General features: G+C 35.8%; 1 protein-coding gene across 1 annotated transcript in view; it reads left to right on the forward strand.

The window, feature by feature from the left end:
* Positions 1-24,681, forward strand: part of PSMD1 (proteasome 26S subunit, non-ATPase 1) — a 97,071-nt gene that overhangs the window by 56,447 nt on the left and 15,943 nt on the right. The window contains exons 17-20 of the mRNA XM_079134832.1: positions 11,287-11,401; positions 13,875-13,991; positions 19,662-19,764; positions 24,097-24,266. Coding sequence (XP_078990958.1) covers positions 11,287-11,401; positions 13,875-13,991; positions 19,662-19,764; positions 24,097-24,266 — 505 coding nt within the window. The remainder of the gene's footprint in view (positions 1-11,286; positions 11,402-13,874; positions 13,992-19,661; positions 19,765-24,096; positions 24,267-24,681) is intronic.

Genomic DNA, 24,681 nt, shown 5'->3' on the forward strand with positions numbered 1-24,681 from the left:
TTGACCAGATCAGTGAAAGAACCAAAATGGTAATAGCACTTCCAAACCTGATCTGTTGTTCTTAAGCTCCTTTATTCACTCTTCTCCCTGATAACTGACTTTGCCTTTTATTTTGAGGAAACAGACAAATCTGAAACAAACTCTATCATCTTTCATTTCCTTCTCTTCAAAATATTGGGTTTTACTGGGCGCAGTGTCTCATGCCTGTGATCCCAGCAGCTTGGGAGGCTAAAGCAGGAGGATCACAAGTTCAAATCCAGCCTCAGCAACTTAGGCCCTAAGCAACCTAGTGAGACCCTGTCTCTAAATAAAATATTTAAAAGGGCTAGGAGTGGGCTGGGGAGATAGCTCAGTCGGTAGAGTGCTTGCCTTGCAAGCACAAGGCCCTGGGTTTGATCCCCAGCACCGCAAATAAATAAATAAATAAATAAATAAATAAATAAATAAATAAATAAATAAATAAATAAATAAATAAATAAATAAATAAATAAATAAAAGGGCTAGAATGTAGCTCTGGTTAAGTGCCTCTGGGTTCAATCCCTGATTAAAAAAAAAAAAGTTGGGTTTTGTTTTTTGTTTTAATCCATCTTCTTCTTTGAGGTCGTGTTATCATTCTTTGGTTCTCGATTCAACTTTTTGCAGTCTTGCTGAAGAAGGTATTCTCTTCTTCTCACAGAGAATCCATACCCTCCCTCAGCTCTAGCTTCTTTTTGGCAGGCTTCAGGTTTCCAGTTAATAAAAATGAAACTCTTTCCTGATGCCTAAGTCTCCTTCCTTCTCACCAAACATCTTTAGAGAATTGCCTGTCTTCTCTTTTTACCACACACATAGTCTATAACTCTTAAAATACAATTTTATGCACTAAACAACTCTTAGAAAGTCACTAACACCAGTTGATGATATGCAGTGTTCAGCATTTGTTGACTAAGCAGTTTCTGAAAACTCGATCTTCTTTGGGTTTCAGAGATACCCTGTCCTGGCTCTTTGTCTTTCTTATAGAATTTTTTCTGACACTTATTATATTCTCTTAATATGCAGATTCCCCGCCCCCAGGTTCCTGTCCTTAGTTAATTTCATCTTTTTCTTCATTTTCGTTCACTTTTGTATGTTTCCATCAACTTGCTGAAGAAAACTCCTAGAGCTATTTCCAGCCCGTGACTTAGGTCTGGGTCATGAAGTGTGACAAGCAACATACCTAAAGCTTAGGAGATTTTAGACAACTTTCTTAATTTCTCTGGACTTTAATTTCTGCATGTGTAGAAGGACGACATAACCTGCTCTGTGTATGTCATATCAGTGTTTGATCCAGTTGGGCATTTCCTCTTCCTCTTCCCCCTGGGCTGTTTCTTCATAGTCGTCTTTGTTTGTTCTGTTTTATCTCCTCATTGTTGGAGTTCCTTTGGGACTTATTTTTTGATCACTTTTTCTTTCTGTCTGTACTTGGTTATATCTACTTTTATAGCTTCAAGTACCATCTACTGAAACTCCCAAATTTGTATCCCTAGCCCAGACCTTTCCTTCACTGTAATGTTTAACCCATTTTATCCCGTGGTACTAGATGTGGGAAAAACTTAAATACAGTATATAATATATAATGTAATTACATAATAGTGTGACAACAGTATATACATTAACATAACATATATAAGCTCTATATTATGATTTCCAATTCGTTTTAATGTACCTGTGTCCGTTTAATTAAAATATTTGCAGAATTGAAAGCCTGGGACTTAATGGAATACTCAGTATTTCTAAAGAACATCTCAAACTCAAAATGTCCAAAATTGAACTTCTGCTCTTCTCATAATCTCTTTACATCAGTTAATGGCAGTTGCATCCTGTGAGTCTCTTTCTCTCACATCCTGTGTTTATCCATCAGGAAATTCTGTTGATTCTACTTTAAAAATGTATACCAAATTCAAACTCTTTCCCTCCCCCTACTACCACCTTACCCGAGCATCGTTTCTTGGCTGTTTCTCAAGCATCTTCTCAACTGGTCTTCCTCTACCTTTACCCTGCGTTTTCATGTGGAAGCCAAAAGGGCCCTTTTTAAACAGGTCGGATCACAGCATTGTTTCTCAGGATCCTCTTATGGCTCTTCTTTTTACTCATTGTAAAAGCCCAGATTCCTAGTCTGACCAACAAACCCCCACGATACAACCCTCCTCTCCGACAGCTTCCCCTCCCTCACTCCCCTCAACCTTCGGCCTCCTTGCTGCTCCCCAGACACGCGAGCTCCCACTCCGGGCCTTGGGCCTTTCGTGAGCTCTTGCATTCACCTAGCGGCTTCTCCGGAAGACCACTCGCCTGTCTTCTCTTCCTCGCTGCTGCTTTGCTTGGCGTCTGCTCTCGTGGATGCCTGCTCCCCCCACCTAATCAACACCGCGCAGTGACTTTCTGCCACGCTCTTCTCCCCGTACCTTGCTCTCCGGTTTTGTTTTGTTGTTCTCTCCTTAGAACGCTACAAACTTAATTATTTATGTATTTATTATTTATTGTCTGTTTCCTGTTAGAATGTAAACTTTGTCCTTTTTGTTCTCTGATCTCTTTTGAGATTTTCCTGCTGGGAGTTTGTTGAACTTCTTGTCTTTAATCAAAATTTGAGGCGTTTTTGGTCATCATTTCTTCCAGTGTTCTCTGGCCTCTGTCTCTTCTCTCCTTCTAAGACTCATTATGCTTATTGCTGGTGTACTTCATGATATCCCTTGGGTCTCTTAGGTTCTGTTCTTTTTTCTTCATTCTTTTTTTCCTTCTGCTTCTTAGACTGAATAATTTCAATTGACCTATCTTCAAATTCACTGCCTTCTCTGTAGTTTTGCTATTGAACCCCCTCTAGTGAATTTTTCATGTCACTTGTACTTTGAAGTTTCAGAATTTGTTTGATCTTTTTGGTACTGGGGATTGAACCCAGAGGCACTTAACCACTGAGCCACATTCCCAGTCCTTTTCAATATTTTATTTAAAGACAGGGTCTCTCTGAGTTGCTTAGGGCCTTGCTAAGTTGCTGAGGCCGGCTTTGAACTTGAAATCCTCCTGCCTCAGCCTCCCCAGACACTGGGGTGATAGATGTGCTCCACTGTACCTGACTTGATCTTTTTTTTATAATTTCTATCTCTTTATTGGTAATTTTGTATTTGTTCTCCCATTTTCTTTAGTTATTTGCCCCTGCTTTCCTTCAGCTCTTTGAATATATTTATATTTAGATAGTTGACTTAGGTCCAGTGCTGGGCTTCTTCAGGCACAATTTCTGTTAATTCCTTTTTTGCTGTGAATGGACCATATTTTATTTCTTCATATGCCTCAGAATTTTGTGTTGAAATTTGGACATTGTAAACATTATAATGTGGTAACTTGGGAAGGCAGGTTCTCCCTTTTGTTAGTGGTACTTTTGCATTGCAGCCTAATGACTTTCTAAAGTATTTTTATAAAACCTGTATTCTTTGTCTCATGTGAACTGTAGTCCATGTTCTTAATATTAACTTAGTGATGAGCTGGTGTTTTGACAGGTTCCTTAAAACATCTTGATGACAAGAAAAAAAAAAAAAAACACTCTTCAGTCTTTGCATACTCTTCCAGTTTTTGCAAATTGACCCAGAGTTGGGGCAAGTCATTTGCCACTCTGCCTTAGCCTTAGCCTTAGCCTTCACCTACTGCTTATACTGAGCCTACGGTGAAAGTTAAGGTTTCTTAGGCCTTTTCTGAACATGTGTCTTGGTCACACATATGGTATTCTCGATTCTGCTGGTGTGCCCTTGGTACTCCACATACCTCCTTTCTCAATCTGTTGTTTCCCAGACTGCTGTAACAGTCTTTGCCTTTAAATATTTTTGGCAAATGTAACCTGGGAGGCCGCTCTGAGTCAGGTGAGGCAAAGTCAGTCGGTTGTGCCGGAGGTCAAACTACCCTGTGCTGCTCTCTGGCAATAGCAGCCTATCTCAGTGGTGCAGGTTGCCGTCTCCACTGCCACTGCCAGCCTGATGTTGTGCAGTGGTGATGTCCTTTCATCAGAAGAATTTTTATAGCTGGAATTACAGTTGATGACCATGAAGTAGCCCAATGTCTTTAGGGGTAGATTTGCTCGACACTCTGCTTGTCTCTAGGAATCAGATATTAGAAGTGAACTTATATCATCAGAACACTTAAATATCAGAAATGAATCGAACTTTTCTGAGTAGCAAAGTATGTTTGGAACCATTATAAAATCAAGGAAATAGCAATAAAGTTTTTTTTTTCTTTTTTTTTTAAGCAATGAAGTTTTAATAAATTGCAGTAAATTGATGGCATCCTGCTCATACTACAAGACTTCTTGGTTTGCTGATTAGAAATGGGGGAAAATGTACTAATGATGCAATAATTTTTTGAATATCATAGATTTCTCTGTCTAGGTATATGTTCTAAGATTTTTAAGAACCATATTTTTTATTATGGTTTAGTAGCAATTTCTTTATTCTATAAAGCTTGTAAATCTACCTTCTCACTTTGAGACACCCCCCACCCCCCAATTTTCACAGCACCTGAAAAGAATTAATCTTTTTGGAAATGTGCTGAAAGTTTGCCTAAAGCTATACTAATTTTAGTTCCTCAATTTCAGGAGGATGCTAAAAAAGAAGTACTAAAAAGTACTAAAAGTACTAAAAGATAATACTAAATTTGAAAGGTTTATGGCACAGTATTGTTTTCTTTTTTCTCTCCTTATGGTATGTGATATGTATTCAGTTAATGCTACACTAATAAGTAAAAACTTGTAAGTAGTAATGGCTTAGGATATGAAGTCATATGGAACAAAATATATTTGGGAAGAAAATTGTTTTCTTTTTCAGTTACTCATTTGAAAATAATTTTATGCATCTTGTGATGAACACAAAATTCAAAAACAGTATCTCAGCACCTTTAAAAACCAGTCAGAGAATAAAATAGAACAAGAAAAGTTCCTAAATTCTCAACATGTAGCTCCATTGTTGAAAATAAATAGTCAACAAATTTATAATTGTGTAAATATACTTTTAAATTCAGTGTATCAAAGATATGTGAAATGATTTCTCAAGGAATGATTTCCATCTTCTCTCTCCTGCCTTAAAATAAAATCCACTTTTTTTTCTTGTGTCTTGACCATTTCTAGACATTTTATTTTATTTTTATTTATTTTCAGTGCCGGAGATTGAACTCAGGGCCACGTGAATGCTAGGCAAGCACTCTTCCACTAAGCTACATCCCTAGCCCTAGATATTTATTTTTGTAAATACGTTCGTGGAAACATAGGAATAAGCTCTTATTGTTGGTCAGAGATTAGCCATTTAAATGCTTTGTTAATAAATGCTTATCCAAGGGTATTATAACAAACCAGAGGAATATTTTGTGACGTTATATAAGAGTCCAATGTTTATGTAGAAAAGCTGAGATTTAGGGACTGTCAAAATTATCTAAAATAACTGAAAGAATGCCTAATAGACTACTACTAAAAATGTAGTGTCTTTAATCTGTGGTTCTCCTTCTCTTGCTTTGCCCTCTTTTCCTTTCCCTTTCTCCTCTTTTCCTTTCTTTGTTTCTTCTTATTTCTTTTTTCTCCTTGCATTTTATTTCCTAAAGAAACCAGGCCACTATTCCTGCTTAGTTTCCCACTATAGATTTCAGTGGTTGCATTTCTATGTGTAGTTTAATGTGTGTTGTTTTTCTTTCTGGTAAACTGCTAATTGGATCAGGAATTCGGTTTCCATTTTTCTCTCGCTGTTTGCTTATGTATTAAGGGGCAAGGCTGGCAGTACACATAGGTCTACTTGTTTTTATTAACTGTTGATCTAAAAACTTCATACATACATTGTATGTCTGTGTATATACGTAAGCATAAAGATCAATGTGCACAAGTTTTGCTTTCAGTGAATGCTTGCATTCCAGTCATTACTTAGAAAGATTTCTCTGTCTTTGTGGAGCTGCCTGGTAAAACTGAAATAAACATATAAGAATATTATGGTTTTACTGTATTCTTGAAGAGAATGAATGTCTGAGCTAATCTATTAAAGAATTTGTCATTTCTTAACACTTGTTTTTTCTAAAGAATGTGCTGAGAATTGTAACTGTTACTGAATTGAGAAGCTGACAGGTTCTTTAAAATACACTTCAACTTATTGCCTCACAAGCTATTTAGTCTTTACTGCAATCAACTAGGTAAAGCTCTACATTAAGCTCTAGTATTTATGTTTCCAGGCAAAACTTTTCTAAATTTTATGAAATTGTTGATGTCCTTTGGAAAATAAAATCCAAATTTAAGTTCTGTTGTCTTTCAGGTATTGTTTCTTCTAAAGAAAAGACCTTGAGTTCTTTGGTTGGTTTAAGAATAGTATTAGGATATTTTATATATTCTCAATATAAGTGTGTATGTGTGTGTTACTCCCAGCCCTTTTTTATTTTTATTTTGAGACAGGGTCTCACAGTCACCCAAGTGGCCTCAAACCGGTGCTTCTCCTGCTGTAGCTTCCCAATTATGGGATTGTAGGCGTGTGCACCACGCTTGGCTTTAATATAATTCTTAGCAAGTGAAAATTATAAGGAAAATTAAATTCTAAGGTAACTTCTAGAATAAGCTCTTTCCTGTGAGTCAGTTTTTCCTGGAATATCCTGCTCCTGCTGCAGCCAAGGGGTAAGTTGGTGTTTTGTGTGCCATTAGCTCCCTAAAAAGTTGAAATGTGAAAGTTGGATTCCTAAATTTAGCTAGCTTTCAAGGTTTAATATGCAACCTATTTTATATTGTTTTGAAAGAATCTTTGCCCTGTCCTTTAAAAAGGAAAAAAAAAGGGGGGGCTATAGCATATTAATAGACAAATTCCTTATTCTGATCCAAAGCCAATTGCTGACCATACATTAGGTTTCACTGGTTACAGCCTAGTGGTTTACTCTGCATCGCCCCCAGCTCTCCTCAGCATTCAAAAAATGGAGCCGATCTTGTCCTGTTGATAAACCAGTGAAGGCTTAGAGATTTAGTGCTTGTCACCCTGCTAATAAATGACTGTACTAGAATTGGAATCTAGATCTTTCTGATTTTAAGCCTGTTTTCTTTCTAGCACAACAAACTGAAAAGCAAAAGGAGACAGATTATTTAAGGAATTGCTGTTTTAATTCCAGTGAGAGGTAATCAGCGCCTGAAACAAGACAGTGGAAACAGAACTAAGATTTAAGGGTTTCACTTGACTTGCTGGCTGATTAGGTGTAGAGAGGGAGAGAATGGAATTTTTGTGTGGATGAATAGTCACTACGGGAGGAGAGGCAGTTTAGGGGATGGGTGCCCTTCTGGCCCCTCTTTCTGTATGGGATTCTGTATGTTGACTGAGGTATCTGGTATATTTGGTTAAAGACATTCTATGAGCACTTAGAAATTCAGAATTTTGCTTAGATTATTTGGAATCTGTTGTACAGGGGATTTAACCAGGGGTGGGTGTCTTCTTCTGTGTGTTGTGTCAATCTTATGACCCTGTGGCCCTTACCTAATGAGGATTATAAATGCATAATTCTACCTGAATTAAGTTTTCAGCCTCAGATGTTCCCTTTGTGATGGCCCTACAAAGAACGGTGTTTCTGCTGCAATCTCCATTAGTGAAGACAGATGTTGGGGGGTTCTTAGAAACATCTTGACTTATTAGTACGACTTATTGTAGAAGTTGCACAAAATATTCTTAAAGAAACAGCAGTAAGAGGCTGGGGAGATAGCTCAGTCGGTAGAGTGCTTGCCTTGTAAGCACAAGGCCCTGGGTTCGATCCCCAGCACCCTAAAAAAAAAAAGAAAAGAAAAAAAAGAAACAGCAGTAAAAAGCCAGTATGTTGAAAGAAAGGAACTCTTATGTGCAGTTTATGGTTGAATAATAACATCAGTGATTTGTGCACATGGTCTTGCCCAGTCCCTACTCTGTGGAAGTTTTGGATGAATAATAACATTGGAAACATGGCTATTAGCTGCAAGCCAAGAAATTTTATTGAAATAACAAATCAGAATTTACTTATTTCAGTGTGTTTCATTTTTTTATTTAAAGCAAAAAATTACAGCTCTTTTCATTGAAGCTTAATTACAGGACTGTGGGTATACCTTAGTAGTAGAGTGCTTATCTAGTATGTGTAAGACACTGGATCTGAACCCCAGTATCATAAGACAAAGTAAAACAAAACAAAACCACACATATATACACACCTGAATTATATACTTGGGATTAAGTAATGTTTTTACTTGTTAGACCTGCAATTTTGTACCTACTGATAATAATGTTCAAGAGTAATAAGGTTGGTAGTTTTTTCGTTTTCTTTACAAGATGCTATGTGAACTAGATTTTAAAACCTTAAAGGATGCATTGCCTCATGTTATATTTAAAAATTAGACTTCCAAAAAACTTCCAAAATTATGTTTACCTGTACATTTGGAAAGGGGGCATGACTCTGATCCAAAAAGTGATTTGGAACCAGTATATCAGCTGATTGGTAGATAATCACACACTTAAATCCTGAGGGAGTTTAAGCCAGGACCCAGTTTTTCCAAACGTTTGTTATTGTCTAAACCCACTACCTTGTACGTAATAAGCACTGTAACACATAATCAACTAGACCAACTGTGAGGTCTTAAAGATACAGAGGGTGCTACAAATAGTATGTTTGTCTAGGACTTTACAGTTTTAAAAGATATTTCATATACATTATCTCATTTGGTCTTCAGAACAACTAGCCTGCTAGGGCAGGTATACCCATAAGGCATACCTGTGCTGTCACTTAGACCAAACTTTTACATGGATGGGATTTTAAGAGTCTAGAATTAAGAAGACTAAACAGGTTGTAGCATAAGCACAGGCAGGGGATAGGAAAGAGTAGAATATTGGGGGGCGGGGGAGCGGCTAGTAAGTGACACACTACCTGGAATGAAATCTGAATTTGACAAAGTAAAGGAAGGGTTGAAAGGTTAGGTACTATCGTGCTTCTCGTATTGTGCCAGTATTCCTCATATTTTATTTCTAATGTCACATCCCATTAATCCTCTACAAAAAAACAATATGGTTCATCTACTCACTTTTCCTCAGGCTTGCTTCTCATCTTCCAGTGTTCCTTCCTTTATCCATGACATTTTTCTTTCTGCTACTGAATCATACCTGTTCTTCAAGTCCCAGAACAGAGCTCACCTATGAGATCTTCCTGAGCCCTTTATACGATCTTCCTTCTCTAAACTTCAAATTACTTAAATAAAACTAAGAACACTCAGCCAGCCCTTATGAAGAGTACTCACAGATATGTTAATTCTTTCTAGTGATTATCTAGCTGAATTATAAATTGAAGGGAAAACAAAAATAGGAGAGAGTTTGACATATTTCCCAGTGTTTAATTATTAGATCTTTAATTATTAGAAAATATGTGCTGGTTAAGTCTAAATATGAATTTAGTTTGACTCTTTACCTTTTACTAAGTAATAAAATTTATTTTATCAATAGTACTTAATACTATGCTAGTAATTTATAGGAAATGAAAAAAACATTGAAGACACAGTAAAATATGTGACTTTGTCAAAGGATTTGGGTGTCAAATTATGGGAAGAGCTTTAAGTTCTTAGGCTAATAGAAGTGAAAATAAAAGTTAAATGAAGGTGGTATCAACTATAAGTTGTAGAATAACTCTCCAACCTCCTCTTTGGCACAATACCATTTTAAATTTCATTTTTAGTTCACAGAAATGTTACTCATTGAGGAAAAATTGTCTTTGTAATAGCAGACATTGATTTAAATTTGTAATAATTGATTCATTATTATAAACCATACATTTGAAAAGTTGGAACAGACTTTAGAGAGAGCTTCTAGTCCCATTTCTTCTTTTGGATAAGGAAAGATACCTCCAAAGTGTTTGATTGATTAAACCTTGTCTAAAATGGCACAACTGTTTAGAGACAAAACAGGAAATGGAACATGGTTTTAGATACATAAGTTTTATTTATCTCATTATGCATTAACTTGAAAGCTTGTGTTATTACTATATTTTCAGTTATTTGCTCACCCACTTTTGTATTATTCCTGCAAAATAATCGAGAAAATCTCTCTCTAATTATAAAGAAAACCAAAGTGACTTGCCTGATGTCATATTACCAACAAATTAGCAAAGCCATAGTTAGAACTGAGTTCCTCTGTTTCCTATAACATTACTTTTTGTTTCACCATACTGTTTTCCCATATTGTTTGTATTAATATTACTTGCACAAGGAAGCATGATCAGGCAGAGAAGACTTACAAGTGACAGGCTCATGTGGGTGGAAGCAATCCAGCCTTCCCTCACATCACAGTGTTCATTTACTAGACCTGACTTTCGTAAACCTGGCACTATTCTACTGAAATTAGAATTTGAGGTTAGAGGACAGTGCCCAGTTTAGAATTTTAGATATGAATTGGTTTGTGATAATAATTATTTTTATTTATAACAGGATAGTCTTAAAAGAATACTTTTTTATCAATGCTTAATACACACCCAGAAATGTGCACAAAATCATTAGCCTACGGCTTGATGAATTTTCGTGACTGAGCATGCATGTAGATACCCCTGGTTGAAGATCACAATGTTACCACCTTCCAGGCACTGCTCTGCCACTCTCTTCTCATTATTAATCTAGTCCTGCAGCTTAGCAAGGATAGCCACTGGCATGAGAATTTTGTAAAAGATGAGGTCAAATACTTCATTAATCAGGTTTGAACTGTTTTGTCTTTGCTGCAAACATGGAGAGATGAAAAATAATTTTTTTTTTCTCTATTTTTATCAACAAAAAATTCCTAAAGGCAAAAAAAAGAAATGTCAGAATTTCCTCATTACTAAGGCTTACTTACCAGTTTGGTCTGGAACTAGAGTAATACTGGGTTATTTAAATATTTCATGAAGCTCTGGAAACGTCTAGGAGTCTCTGTAAATGACTGTTGTCTGCTGGTACAAAATGTGGAGTGACTAGGAAATAGGAAAGTGGCTGTAGATCCGGGTGCTATCTTCCACGTGGCTGCTCCCCTCCTTGAAGGGCACCTGGGAATGGCTGGAATGCAGAACTGTGGTTGAGGAGTCCCTGGAATGGTCTTCTTTCTTTGTACACATTCTCTGAACATGGAAAATTAATTTCTCCTATTAGTAATTAGAATCCTGTGGGAGATTTTTAATTCTGCAGTTTTTTGTTAAATATCTATTGTTTCCCTGACTTTAAAAAAAAAAAAAAAAAAAAAAACTTGGTTAAAATTCTTTTGCTTTGATTTATAATATGTTACCTATAACACTGACTTTATTTTCTCTGTTTCTCTTCAGGACCCCTGAACAGTGTCCGAGTGTTGTTTCTTTGTTGTCAGAGAGTTACAACCCTCATGTGCGCTATGGAGCTGCAATGGCCCTGGGGATCTGCTGCGCTGGTACAGGAAACAAGGTAAAACTCAGAGCCAATGGGGTCAGTCCTTTCCTGGCGCCAGACTGTTTTGCCTTGCAGGAAAGTTTATGCAACAGCTGTAAAAACACAAGTGTAGTGTGAGCTGTATGACTGAACTTGCCTCACAAAGCCTTCCAGTACTTCCTCACTTTGCTATTCAGGATTGAACAAAGCCACCTAAGAACAAACTGTCACATGATGTGACACTGAATTTCAAATATATATGAAATCATTGATTTCTTTAAAAAAAGAAGAAAGAAAAGAACCGCTCTGATTATTTTCTGTGTTTAATTTGTATTATGGAAATCAAGTTTCTTATATGAAACCAACAAAATCCATTCATTTGATAATGTTTCTGTTTTAAGCAAATCATTTATTTATACTACTTCTGTTTCTCATCTACCCGCCATCCCACCCCCCAGGGTGCTAGAAATTAAAGCCAGGACCTTGTACTTATTAGGCAGGCATTCTACCACTGAGATATGTCCCCAACTCTTCCCACCTCCAAGCTTAGTAGGTAACCTGGTATTTGCTAATTCCTCTCAAGAGTTACAAAATAAAGAGTTGGGTTAGGCAAGATGTTGAATCATGACATTCATAAAGAAATTCATGGCTTAATCAACAGGGTTTTGTTTGTTTATTTGTTTTACCTGTGTCTTGGACTAGTTGGAATAGATTCCTAGAAATCAGATTCTTGCTGATGTTGTCAAATTACTTTCTAGAACATTTGAGTGGATGTGAATTTTACTAAGTATTTTACCTCTCAGGTCTTTAGTTGACATTTATGTCAGGCCTCATAAGTTAAATGTAAATTAGATTTTTTTTCATTCCAGATTTTTCTAAACTTAATATGCTATTTAGGAGCAAATGTTCTTTGAAACATGGCATCTGACATGTTAATTCAATAAAAAAATTTTATTACTCATCCTGACCAAGTCTGCTTTATTTCTAGATAATTTATGTGGTCTAGGTACCAGTACATATCTGACTGGGATTTGGTATTCAATTATTTTTGTTTATTAAAAACCTGAAACATCAGTTTATTACAAATATGCCTTTGAATTTGTATTACACAACTCAGAAGCCAAGTTATGATATAACTTGTACTTCAGAAATTTAATTATATTTTTATCACAAAGAATATCAGCCATATATGTTTGAAAACATTCCTCTGTACAATGCAATCATATTTTTCAGTGAAGTGGGGAGAAAGAATACACATCTCTGGTATATATTTTTTATTATTTGTTAAGAGCTCCGTTTTTAAAAATACGTAAGTCTACATGTGGAAGATCTAAAGTCATTCTTAAAACAAGGATTAAATTTAGTCTTTTTTTTTTTTTGGTCTTAGAATGAAGGATACTTGAAAAGTAACATTCTGAATTAAGATATAAGTTTAATAATTGCGTAAACCCATTTCGCTGGTCCTTCCAGATTTATTCCTATATTAGGACCTTATAGAAAGAGACTTTACATTGCAAAGTGTCAGTTCCCACATGGAAGGGTGTAAATAGGAGTTGTATGAGGCAGTTGAGTTCTTGATCAAGTACAGTGGACAAATGCTGAGAGAAATGTGTGGTTTCTTGATTATAAGGTATGCTCCAGCCTTGTGAAATGTACATGCCTAGAGCCTTTGATACATGTATACATTTTGAATCTTCAAGAGGGGGTGATACATGGCATCCACTTATTTAACCCACGGATCTCTTTTCTTTTTATTTATTTATTTTTTCCATAAAATCAGTATTCTGATGATTATATTATTAGGGAAATATTGGTAAACAGTTTGGAAAATCCCATTACCGTTGGTCTTGTGGAGTATTATGGAATCCATTCTGGTCTATTTAATTTGTTTAATCATTCTAAGTAAAATCTTTTTTATTTGTGTTGTTTGCTTTGATTTAATTTTTAAAATTAGGTCATGTAAAAAGCATCTAAGTTGCTACCTTTCATATAAGATATTAGTATTTGAAGGAGGTCGACTATATACATAATACACATTTTGGAGCCATACTGGCCTGGGTTTGATACTTGCAACTTTGGGCAAGTTGCCTAACATTTGAAACTCTCAATTTCTTTGTTCATAAATATTGGTTTGTGTTGGTTGGGGTTTTTTTGTTTGTTGGTTCGTTTGTTTTTAGTTGGATTATATGATATGAAATATATTAAATATCTAGTACTGTGCCTGAAAAATAGTAGGTACTGTAACAAATGTTAGTGCCATTTTCTCTAAATAATGTTTCTCATAATTTCTTTACAATTTGTTTGCCTCAAGAAGAGAACATTCAGGTTTTAAAACTTTCTTTTCACTTATGATCAATTTTGTTGAAATGTAAAGACACTCAGTTCTAAATTATTTTGTTCAGGTAGTCTTAAATTTACTATCCTGTTGGATGAAAATACTGACTTAGATTGATATTAATTTGAAAACCTGACTATATCAACTTAAAGTTGTTGTTTTTAATGCTTTCAGGAAGCAATTAATTTGCTAGAACCAATGACAAATGACCCTGTGAACTATGTGAGACAAGGGGCTCTCATAGCTTCTGCTCTCATCATGATCCAGCAGACTGAAATCACTTGTCCAAAGGTGAGCAAACAAATTCTCTGGAAAAGGAAAAGAGCTGGTTTGGGCTTTCTTTAGTGACTTGCTTTCCTTTAAGGACATTTTAAGTGCAAATATGGTAAATACTGAAGTCACAGCCTCTCACTGTCCTTTAAAATTTTTTTCAGTGGGATGACTCGTTACTCTGACACAGGATGCAAATTCAGTCAGTCCATGACTTTTTTGATCCATCCTTCTAGGATTATAAAAAATCCTAGTGTCACTTTATTCAGTACACATAATCTCAGTTTAAAAATAAGTATATCCAAGCCAGACGTAGTGGTGCACACCTGTAATCCCAGTGACTTGGGAGGCCAACCTCAGCAACTTTATAAGAACCTGTCTTAAAATAAAGAATAGAAAGGATTAAAGGCGTGGATAAGTGGTAAAAATAATGCTGGGGGTTCAAGCCTCAGTACCAAAAAATAAATAAATAAAATATGTTCATATTCTCTGTGGACTGTCTTTACCCCCCAGGGTGATCCTCTTGGGCAGGGTTTCAGATAGCTGCAAGATGGCTTTCTTTCTCACTTGATACCTTCTGCTCTATAGAAACACTTGTGTATTTTGCCCTTCTTATGGGTGGGAATGTGTTAGGCTGTTGGTGCTGGTGCCTCTCACTTTATGTCAGACTCCAGTGTTGAGTGACGCCTGAAGTATTGAGTACTCTGCGTGCCCCCTCTGAAGCCCCTTTCTCTAGACTTAGAATGTGGAAGAAAGATTCACCATCCAGCTTCCCCTAGGAAACCCTCTTCAGGTGACTCCATAACAGATTTTAAGAAATCTATTTAAAAGTTTCCTCATGGCAGTCTTATAGACTTCATATTAGTGTTCGATATTTAACGTATCCTGTTACTTCAGCCAAAACTTCTCATTGTCTTAAAACAGAAAATGCATTTAACTTATTTGCATGTACTAAAATTACCATGTTTGATATGTTAAATAGAACTATGCTAACTTAAAAGTTAGAGCATTAACAACCTTGTGTTCTGCCTGTATATGAGAAAGTTTAAAAATTGGTAACAGAAATAAGCAATTGCCTTTCTGTTTTCTGCCTCATCAAGCAGATACAGAACCTCATTTCAGCATATTAAGTTTGGAGAGATAGAAAAGAGAAATATCCAGAACTGCATTGGTTATTCATTCTAACTTTATAGAACTTTTAAAAATAAATTTCAGTTTCTAAGCAGTTCCCATGATTTTTGTTTCATTTATCCAGTGCTTCTACGTCACTCAAAATCATTTTCAAAGACTTCTAAAAATTATATTATTCAGAGTGTGACCTCTCATCCTGTTTTTCTAATATATAATATACTGCTTAATATACTGTTATCTTCTAGAACATAAGCACCTTTCTAAACACAGACCACATTTTTTCTTTGTAAATACAGCAGCTATGGGTAGCTTTTATATCTGCTTTTGATCTGCCGTTGAACTTTTGGAGGTTGTCCAACAAGGAATGTCATTAAACAAGCAAGTTTAGGCCATGGATTGCACCTTCTCAGTCAGAGGGAGATAGTTTTTCACTTTGATCTCATGTGTTGCTTTCAAGTTACTTATATCATCAACAAATGTTTTACTATCTTCCCATCCTTATTGTAGGATTTCATTGATTTTTTTTTTGCATTTATAACCCAGATGCCAACAATGTCAGAATCCTTTGCAGGTAGACCGTTTAGTTTGAAAAAGCATTTGAATCTTAAGTTTCACATTTAGAAAAAGTGAAAGAGGGCTAGGGGTGTCTCTCAGTGGTAGAGCACTGGCCTAGGGTGCATGAGGCCCAGGGTTCTATCCAAGTTATATTGGACTTTTTAAGTAGATTGACCTTAGCTGGTCATGGGGCACATTCCTATCTTCAGGTTGTATCAGAATCTTGGGTACTGATTAGGAATGCTGAAGTGAGTTGATATAACCATGCCATTAACATAAACTGGGGAAGCAAATGTAAATCTGTACACCTCTGACTATGAAGGCAAAACTATGTATGATGGTGTAAAATTGAAACGTCGTTTCAATAAACACTATCCCTAGAGTAAAGCTGTTACTTGGCTAAAGTTTAAGCTCTATTTCATTGTTTTCTGTTATTAAGCAAATGATAAAGAACCTCTTAGACTACCATTTATACCATCTTTGCTTTATCTGATAGTTGCCAACAAGACCAAATTGATATTCTTGAGGGTGGTTTGGCATATTTTGTCCAAAAGGAAAAGCTGTTAATCTCTGTAGAGAAGTAAATTCTCAAGTCTCTGGAGTCCTACTTGGAGATTTGCAAAGCAGTTCATGAAATAAAGTGGAAACCGCTAAGAAGCAGAGATCTTGCATTAACTTCACCAGAAGTGATGCCCCTGCCATACCCTGCCGTGAAAGGAATCCAGAAGAGAAATTTCATAGATATTTTGTGAGATTCACAATGGAAGAAAATTCAAAGGAAATGTTTTTGTATAATCAGTATTGTATGTCACATCCCTAACACTTAGCTCTACACACTGTGGCCTTAGTTTCAGTAATTGCAGTAAATCTTTGCTTTGCTTATAAGTTTTCCCTGACTCACACAAACATAGACTCAGGAACATGCACACACCCCTGCATTGTTACAAACCCAATTTAGAAAGCTCTTAGAGGTTCACATTTAACTAGAATAGTATCTTTTTGTAGGTTCTTAGTATTGTGTTCTCTCAGGAACCCAACTTTCCTCTTTATGACGCATCTATCTTGTTTTTCTTATTAAATTGAAACTCACCTCTCGCAGTTATTTGAACAGATGCATATTAAGTACCATGTATAAAATTAGACTTAAAAATTACAACGTAAGGGAGGGATCTGGTGCTCCCCCTTGTCTGAGATCATCTGGCCTTCTTTCTGCCCTAGGGAAGCTTCTCCCACCATTAACAGGTACCATTTTTGGAAGTAAGATTATGTTAGCCAAGCTTGGTAAGCTTCTGCTGTTCTAAAATGAATTGTGGTTTGGATAGATTAGGTTTTTGTGGACCATCATGATTCATCAAAAATGACACTAAAGAACTTATCTCCCTAACATCTAGGAGTAGAATTTTTCCCCAGCAGCATTTATTATATAGAGTTTAGAATATGACAGATATTTAAAATACATGATTTTAGCGAAGGTAAATTCGTGTACAGTTGCACACTTGGATCACAGAGTAGGCTGATTTTAATTGCCTTTTTGAGTTTATCATATTATAAAATGGAAAGTTAATATTATTTTTTCCTACAAATTATTTTCATTTGTGGGGAGGGCATACTGTTAATGAAATTGAGTTAGAAAACCATGCCACTAGTTAATTGTAATGGGCAGCAAGCAAGTTATTCACCTTATCTAAACAGAGGGAGTAAACTAGGTGATTTAACTTGTCTTCCAAATTTAAGACACTGTCCTACTCAACTAAAGTAATGATTCTTTACCAAGAACTATAATAATAAAAATAAATAAATAAAATGATTTCCTTTTTTTGTACCAGAGATTGAACCCAGGGGCATATCCCCACCCCAGCCCCACCTTTTTAAAATTTTTTATTTAAAGACAGGGTTGTGCTAAGTTGTTTAAGGCTTCACAGAGTCACTGAGGTGGCTTTGAACTCACAAAACTCACTATCCTCCTGCCTCAGCCTCCCAAGCCACTGGGATTACAGGCATGCTCCACTGCACCTAACAAAAATGAATCTATTAATGATAACCAAAAACTAGCTTTTTAAAAGAATTAATATTAACTGAATGAATCTATTATATGTTTGCATTTACTTAAAAATCCATTTTTTAATTTTACTGAATGTTTTCCTATTGTTGTGGGTGCAATTTTCTATTCAGATTCTCCTCTGTAATGTACATATAGTGCTTTGTCCCGTGTTTCTTTTTATAAGTTCATGAAATATTTCATAAACCTTTAGCACATAAAATTTCCATCCTATATAAGGTAATGTAAGTGTTCATCTAAAATAGGTTCAGAATCAAAGGAATTTGACCTGTTGAACCAGAACAAAGGCATCAAACTTCAGGATTTTTAAAGCAAGAAGGGAATTTTGTGATGATTTAATCATGCTGGGTTTTATAAAGTTAAGGCTTAGAGAATTGACTTTAAAATGATCACATGCTAGATAGTGACAGCTAGTTCATTATTTTCACTATTAAATTTTTTCATAGACTATGAATAAAAAATGAGAACTGTGTTTAAGGAACATAATTTTGTTAGCAGTATTGAGATTGTAGAGACAATAGTTGAGAAGGATTAGTGGCCAGGCATAGTGACTCAGGCTTGTAATTACAGCAACTCAGGAGGCTAAGGCAATAGGATCCCAAGCCTGGCAACTTAGTGGGACCCCATCTCAAAATAAAATAAAAAGAACCGTGGATGTTGCTCAGTTGTAGAGCGTGCAAGAGGCTCTAGATTCAATCCTAGTACTAGGGGGAAGAAAAAAAAGAGGAAGGAGGACTGGTAGGATTCTGACCCCATTTGGAAGACACATGCATGCTTACTGAACTTTGACATACCTTTTACATATCACATGACATATGTTACATAGTCTTTATAAGAGTCAGGAAAGATAGATGCTATAATCCCCTTACAGATGAAGAACTAAAGCTCATAAAAGCTAGTAATTTACTCAAGAAGCTTATAAGAACAGAAATATTCATAAGCCAGGGTTGTCTGGTTCTGTTACTCTGTCACTTTATCACAGTGTGGCCTCTCAAACCAAGACAGAGGAAGAGGGGAAGAGATTCTGAAAAAAATGTGTAATGCAGATAAAGTCATTATATTAGGAAACTCAAATTTGGTATTTCCTGCTTTGGGCAGATATGGGGAGCTCCATGATCCTGTGCTTTTGTACAAACTGGCTTTTTCCTGGGGGCCTACCATTTGAGAAAAGCACTGTTGGGAATACAAAGAAGTACTAGACATGAAGAAGCATAAAATAGTTTCCTTATTGCCACCCAAACAGATTTAAAGGAATCACTTACTTTATTTATAAAGATTTTTTATAAATATTAATTTAATTATAAAAGTAATCCATATTAATTTTAGACAATGCAGAAAAACATAAAGAAGCAAAACAAAAAGACCAGTAATCTTAGTGTACATGAGTCAGCACATTTTCTATTTTGGTATGTGCCTTTTGATAAGAGTGCCGATTCTGACAAGTCTTCAGAAAACTAAAGTGTGCATAAAGAAAATCTTTACTGACTATGTAAATACATCTACCTCACACAGCCTTGGTGAGGGGTGGTTCACTTTAAGATGGAACTGAAGGACTGTGCCTGTTAGGAAATCTTCAGGGTTGATGTAAACAGCATAGTTGTGATTCAAAGTGCAATGAAAGCTCTAATGTTCGCTTGGACTGTTTAGGCCTGTTGACTAAAAGTGGTACAGAACGAAATTGCGTTCAGCAATCCCTTGAGCCTGATTCATCCACTGTGGAATGAGGATTGAAAACAGAACCAGTGCTCCATACCATAGCAGAGACGTCATAGCACCCATGGTTTCTAGCAGGAAAGTGTTCACAGCCTCAAGTCTGGTCCATTTCCTTCTCTTTTTCCCAGTGTTGTGCAACTGAAAGCTCATTATCATTTCAGCAATTTATTGACTTCTCTAGCATGGCACAGCAAATTAATAAAATTAGATAATTGTTTTTCTTGCTTCTTTAGGTGAATCAGTTCAGACAGCTGTATTCCAAAGTCATCAATGATAAACATGATGATGTCATGGCCAAGTTTGGCGCTATTCTGGCCCAGGGCATACTGGATGCAGGTAACTGGTTTTAAATCTTCCAGACCGATTGACTGACTGATTGATTGATTGATTGATTGATTGATTGATTGATTGATTTCAAATGTAGCTATGTGACACTAGGAATTTAGTCTGAGGCAAATTATTTCTGAAGAAAATTGGAGTCTGCATTTCACACATAATTGAACATCGAAAAATATTTGAAAAAAAGATTATGTTTTAGACAGATTTTACCAGCCAGAATCATTCCTAAAAATAAGATACATGGAATATTTGCCTAATAAATACTCAGCACACTTTGCAAATCTGTCTCTAGAATTCACATTTTTCACCATTATACTATGGCTTGTTTCAAAAGATAGTGTCCATTAGCACCTTAGACTGAGAGCATATACCTACTTATGAAGTACATTAACATGTAATTGTTTTTCTTATATCCTTTTTAGTAATTTTTTGTTAATTTGAAAGGTAAGTTAAAGCATCTCAGGATTTTGGTAGCAGTTCTTTTATTAAGGAATCACTTTTTCATATTAGCCACCTATGTTTCTTCTAATTAAAACAGCCATGTTTGTGGGATTTGTTTGCTTTGGAGTGTTTTTTGGTACTGAGTATTGATTGAATCCAGGGTCACTGAGGGCTATTCCCAGCCCTTAGCCATATTTATTATGTCTATTCTTTTCTCAATCACCTAGGAATGTGTATATATTTGTACTGAAGGAGATTTGGAAGGATAATTTTTTGATAAAATTATCTTAATTTTATGTTGCTAATTTCTTGGGTTTTTTGCTTACTGAGAATGTTTTTATCATATCACAGTTTTCAGAGTTCTTTTCTAATTTTTGATAATCTCATATATGGTCTTTTTTAAACAATCATTTCTTTTCTAATTTGGTTTATTTTCTTTTTGTTAATTAGATTAATCAGATTTTTTTAAAACATATGCGCTGATTCTACCATTTTCCCCCTAAATTCTTTATTTTTACTCTTTATTATTTGCTTTTGTCTTAGGACTGTGGTGCTTTTTCTAATTATTGAAACAAATATTCCACTCTTTTAATCACTTTGTCCAATGGTGTTTGTTTGTTGTTTGTTTTTTCTTTTTTCCCTAAGAAAAGTTTTCTGCTTAAGCTTTTAATATAGAAGTGAACTTCTTTTTCTCTCTTTAATTTACACACATTTCCTTGCAGCTGAATTCAACATAGTATTGATTCTCACATATAAAATTGAAGATATTAATATCTCATAATTTTTCCTCATTCTTTACTGCCTACCAATATTTTTTTATTATATTTATATTGTTCTCAGAAATCATAATTCTTATAGTTGTACATGGTCTTAAGTTCTATATTTTAATGGATTTGGTGTTTACCACCATTTCTTTTATTGTTACTTTTTCATTCCTGAGTTAGTTTTACCAAGTCTCAACACTTAATTGTCTGGGTTTTATCAGCAATTTTTTTTTTGGCAATTAATTTTTAATTATTTTGTTTTAATTTGTGGGTTACAGAAAAATTTGAACAAAAAGTACAGTTCTCCATATGTCCCCATGTCCCTTTCCAGTTTCCCTTATTCCATTTAGTGGGATGTATGTGCTATAATTGCTGGATCGGTATTGATGCCTTATTATTGACTGAAGTCCCTAGTTTTCGTTAGAGTTCACTCTTTGTGTTATACATACTTTGTGGATTTCAACAATGTTTAATGACATGTATCTATGATAATAATACCATATAGAGTAGTTTCACTTCCTGAAAAATCCCTGTGCTCCACCTATTCATCTCTTCCCACTGCCCCCTGGTAACCACTGACCTTTTTAATTGTCTCTGTAGTTCTGGTTTGTTTTGTTTCAGTATTTATTCATTCATTCAGTACTGGGGGTAGAACTCAGGCCTTGCTCTTAAACTGAGCTATGCTCCCATCCCTTATTTTTAAATACAGTTTAGAATTTATTGAGAGAAAACTTTTCATAATATCCTCTTATTTTTTTCAATATCTGTGGAAACAAAATTAATGTCCCCTTTTCATGCTTTATCTTTTTTAAAATTTTATTTTTATTAAGATATAGTTGGGAAATAGAAATTGCATATTTGCAAATATTGCATATTTGCAAAGGTAATCACGATTTTATATATAGACATATAATTTTTTTAGTTGTTGATGGACCTTTATTTTATTTATTTATTTATTTAGATGTAGTGGTGAAGATCAAATCCAGTGCCTCACACATGCTAGGCAAGCACTCTACCACTGAGACAACCCCAGCCCTCACATGTTTTGATACGTACATGTTATACAACAGTTTAATCAAGCTAACATTCATTGCTTCACATGAGAGTATTTAAGGTCTATTCTGTTAGCAATTTTCAAGCATACAGTACACTACTAACTCTAGCTACCATGTTATTTACCTCCTGAATGTTCAAACTGTCTAACTGAACTGTATTCATAGGAGGTTTTTGTTTTGTTTTGTTGTATGGTTGTCATTGTATTGAGGATCGAGCCCAGCACCTTGTGCACTCTTAGGCAAGCACTGTATCACTGAGCTCTATCCCCAGCCCTGAATCTGTAATTTTTCCTTTCCCAGACTATCATGTAGTTGGATTCATACAATACATAGCCTTTTCAAATTAACTTCTTTTGGTAATGAGTTTTAAATCAGGATTTAGAAGTTACATTTTACTACTCTAAACTTTTTTCTTTTAGCTGCCACTTTTTGAAGTTTGTTTTTTAGACTACAACCCTTGACTTGTTCATTCAACACTACAGATTTTTCCTGGCTTTTCTGTAGTAGTTATTTATTAAGAATTTGAGGGAGGTGCAGCCTCAGTGGTGCATGCCTGTAACAATGACTTAGGAGGCCAAGACAGAAGGATCACAAGTTTGAGGCCAACCTAAAACATGCTATAACTGCATTAGAAAAATTGCAGTCCTAATCACTGCCTCAGTAAAGTTAGGCAAGGTAGAGAAGATCTGGAGAGGACACCTTCCAGGGAATGAAGTTGAAGTTTATGAGACCTTACTTGCTGTGGTCCCTTCAGGGATTGAGATTAAGAAGTTTTATTGTTGAATTCTGTTAAGCTGGTATTACAATCAATAAGATAAAGTCTCAGATGTTAGAACAAAAATCTAGTTTAGTCTCTGAATCCGAAGAAAGTGGATTTCACTGAACTAAGGCTTCAAGTCTCAGGTCAAACAGCACACCCTCCACGCAGCCTTTCCCTCTCCTCTATCCTGTCCACCCCTCCCCAGGCAGGTACCAGGTTAGCTGTGTTCTCACTAGCACCAGTTTATAGTTGTCACAATGCATTTGCCTTATTTTAAATTATCTGTCTCTTGCACTAGAACAAAGGGTCCTCAAGATCATTTCTAGTTTTGTGCACATTTCTCAATATAGAGTAAGCATTCAGTGAATATGGGGAAGAGTAAGGAGAATATAAGCAGATAATAAATGTATGTAACTATAGAATACCAAAAGTTTTTTTTTTTTTTTTTTCTTGTACATGGTATTAAACCCAGGGGACACTTAACCACTTAACTACATCCCCAACCCTTTTTATTTTTTATTTTGAGAAAGGGTCTTGCTAAATTGCTTAGAGCCTCGCTAAGTTGCTGAGGCTGGCTTTGAATTTGTGATCGTCGGGCCTCAGCCTCCAGCGCTGCTGGGATTACAAGTGAGCACAACCCAAAATTTTTAAGTATGTCTTTTTTTAAAAAAGCTGTGGGTAGTGGCACATTCCTATAATCCCAGTGACATTAACACAATCCCAGTTATTTGGTTGAACAGTAGGATCTTGATTTTTATAAAAATTACATGTAATTAAATGCGGTTTGGTTTAATGCTGAGATTAAGAGTCGTGACTTGTAAACAACAGGAATCTGGCACTGGAAATCAAATTAGGATCCTGAGTAAGCACAGACAAGTCCCATTTTTATAGCATGTGTTACGCATACTAAAAGATTTGCATCTCAGTTCTGTGTTGTTTTATTTTTGTTTTTCACAAGTGGTAGGTGTTTTTGTTTTTGAGATAGGGTCTTAAATTGTTGAGGTTGGCCTCAAACTTGCCATCTTCCAGCCTCAGCCTCCTGAGTTATCAGAATTACAAGTTTGTGCCACCACACCCAGCTCAGGATTACTTTTCAGAAAACCTCTGCCTGTAGAAAAAGAAGTTCTAGATTTGCCCTGTGTTCAGTTAAAGTATAACACTTCCAGTCTTGAAGACCCTCAGATAGCTCATAATTCTAGATTATATGAACCATGCCTTAAAATAATTATCAGATGCTTCCCTAGTGCAATAGTTAGAAGTATTGCCCTACTGGATTGCTATTCATGATTTCTCTTTTTTCCCCCCACAGGTGGTCATAATGTCACAATCTCTCTACAGTCCAGGACTGGGCACACTCATATGCCTTCTGTGGTCGGTGTCCTTGTCTTTACCCAGTTCTGGTTCTGGTTTCCTCTTTCACACTTTCTGTCATTGGCTTATACCCCTACCTGTGTCATTGGCCTTAACAAGGACTTAAAGGTAAGTTTTTGAAACCTCAGCTTTGTAGTGTATCCTATTCATATCTACCACCCACTCAGTAAGGGTTTCTGTGAAATTTTAAAGATGAGTTAGGATCTCATCTGTAGCATGTCTTCCCTTCAAGTTGAGTCATTACTGCATTGAGTGGAGTGTGTCAGAAGGAGTTTTAAAAATCAAATGTTAGAGGGGTCTTAATACAAAAATATGAAGAGGCTTTATAAACCCCTGAGTGATTGGTTTAATAAAGGCTGCAGGTGCTATCAGAGGATTTCATACAGATAAATGACATGAGGCTTGCATTTTAGAAAGCTCTTTCTGAGGCCTGGGGACACAGCTCAGCAGCAGAGTGCTTGCCAAGCATGTGTGAAACTCTTGAGTTCAATCCCCAGTGGTGTAAGAGAAAGGGGAAGGAAGG

The sequence above is a fragment of the Sciurus vulgaris genome (genome assembly GCF_902686455.1).
Source record: "Sciurus vulgaris genome assembly, chromosome: 3".
Taxonomy (NCBI): Eukaryota; Metazoa; Chordata; class Mammalia; order Rodentia; family Sciuridae; genus Sciurus; species Sciurus vulgaris.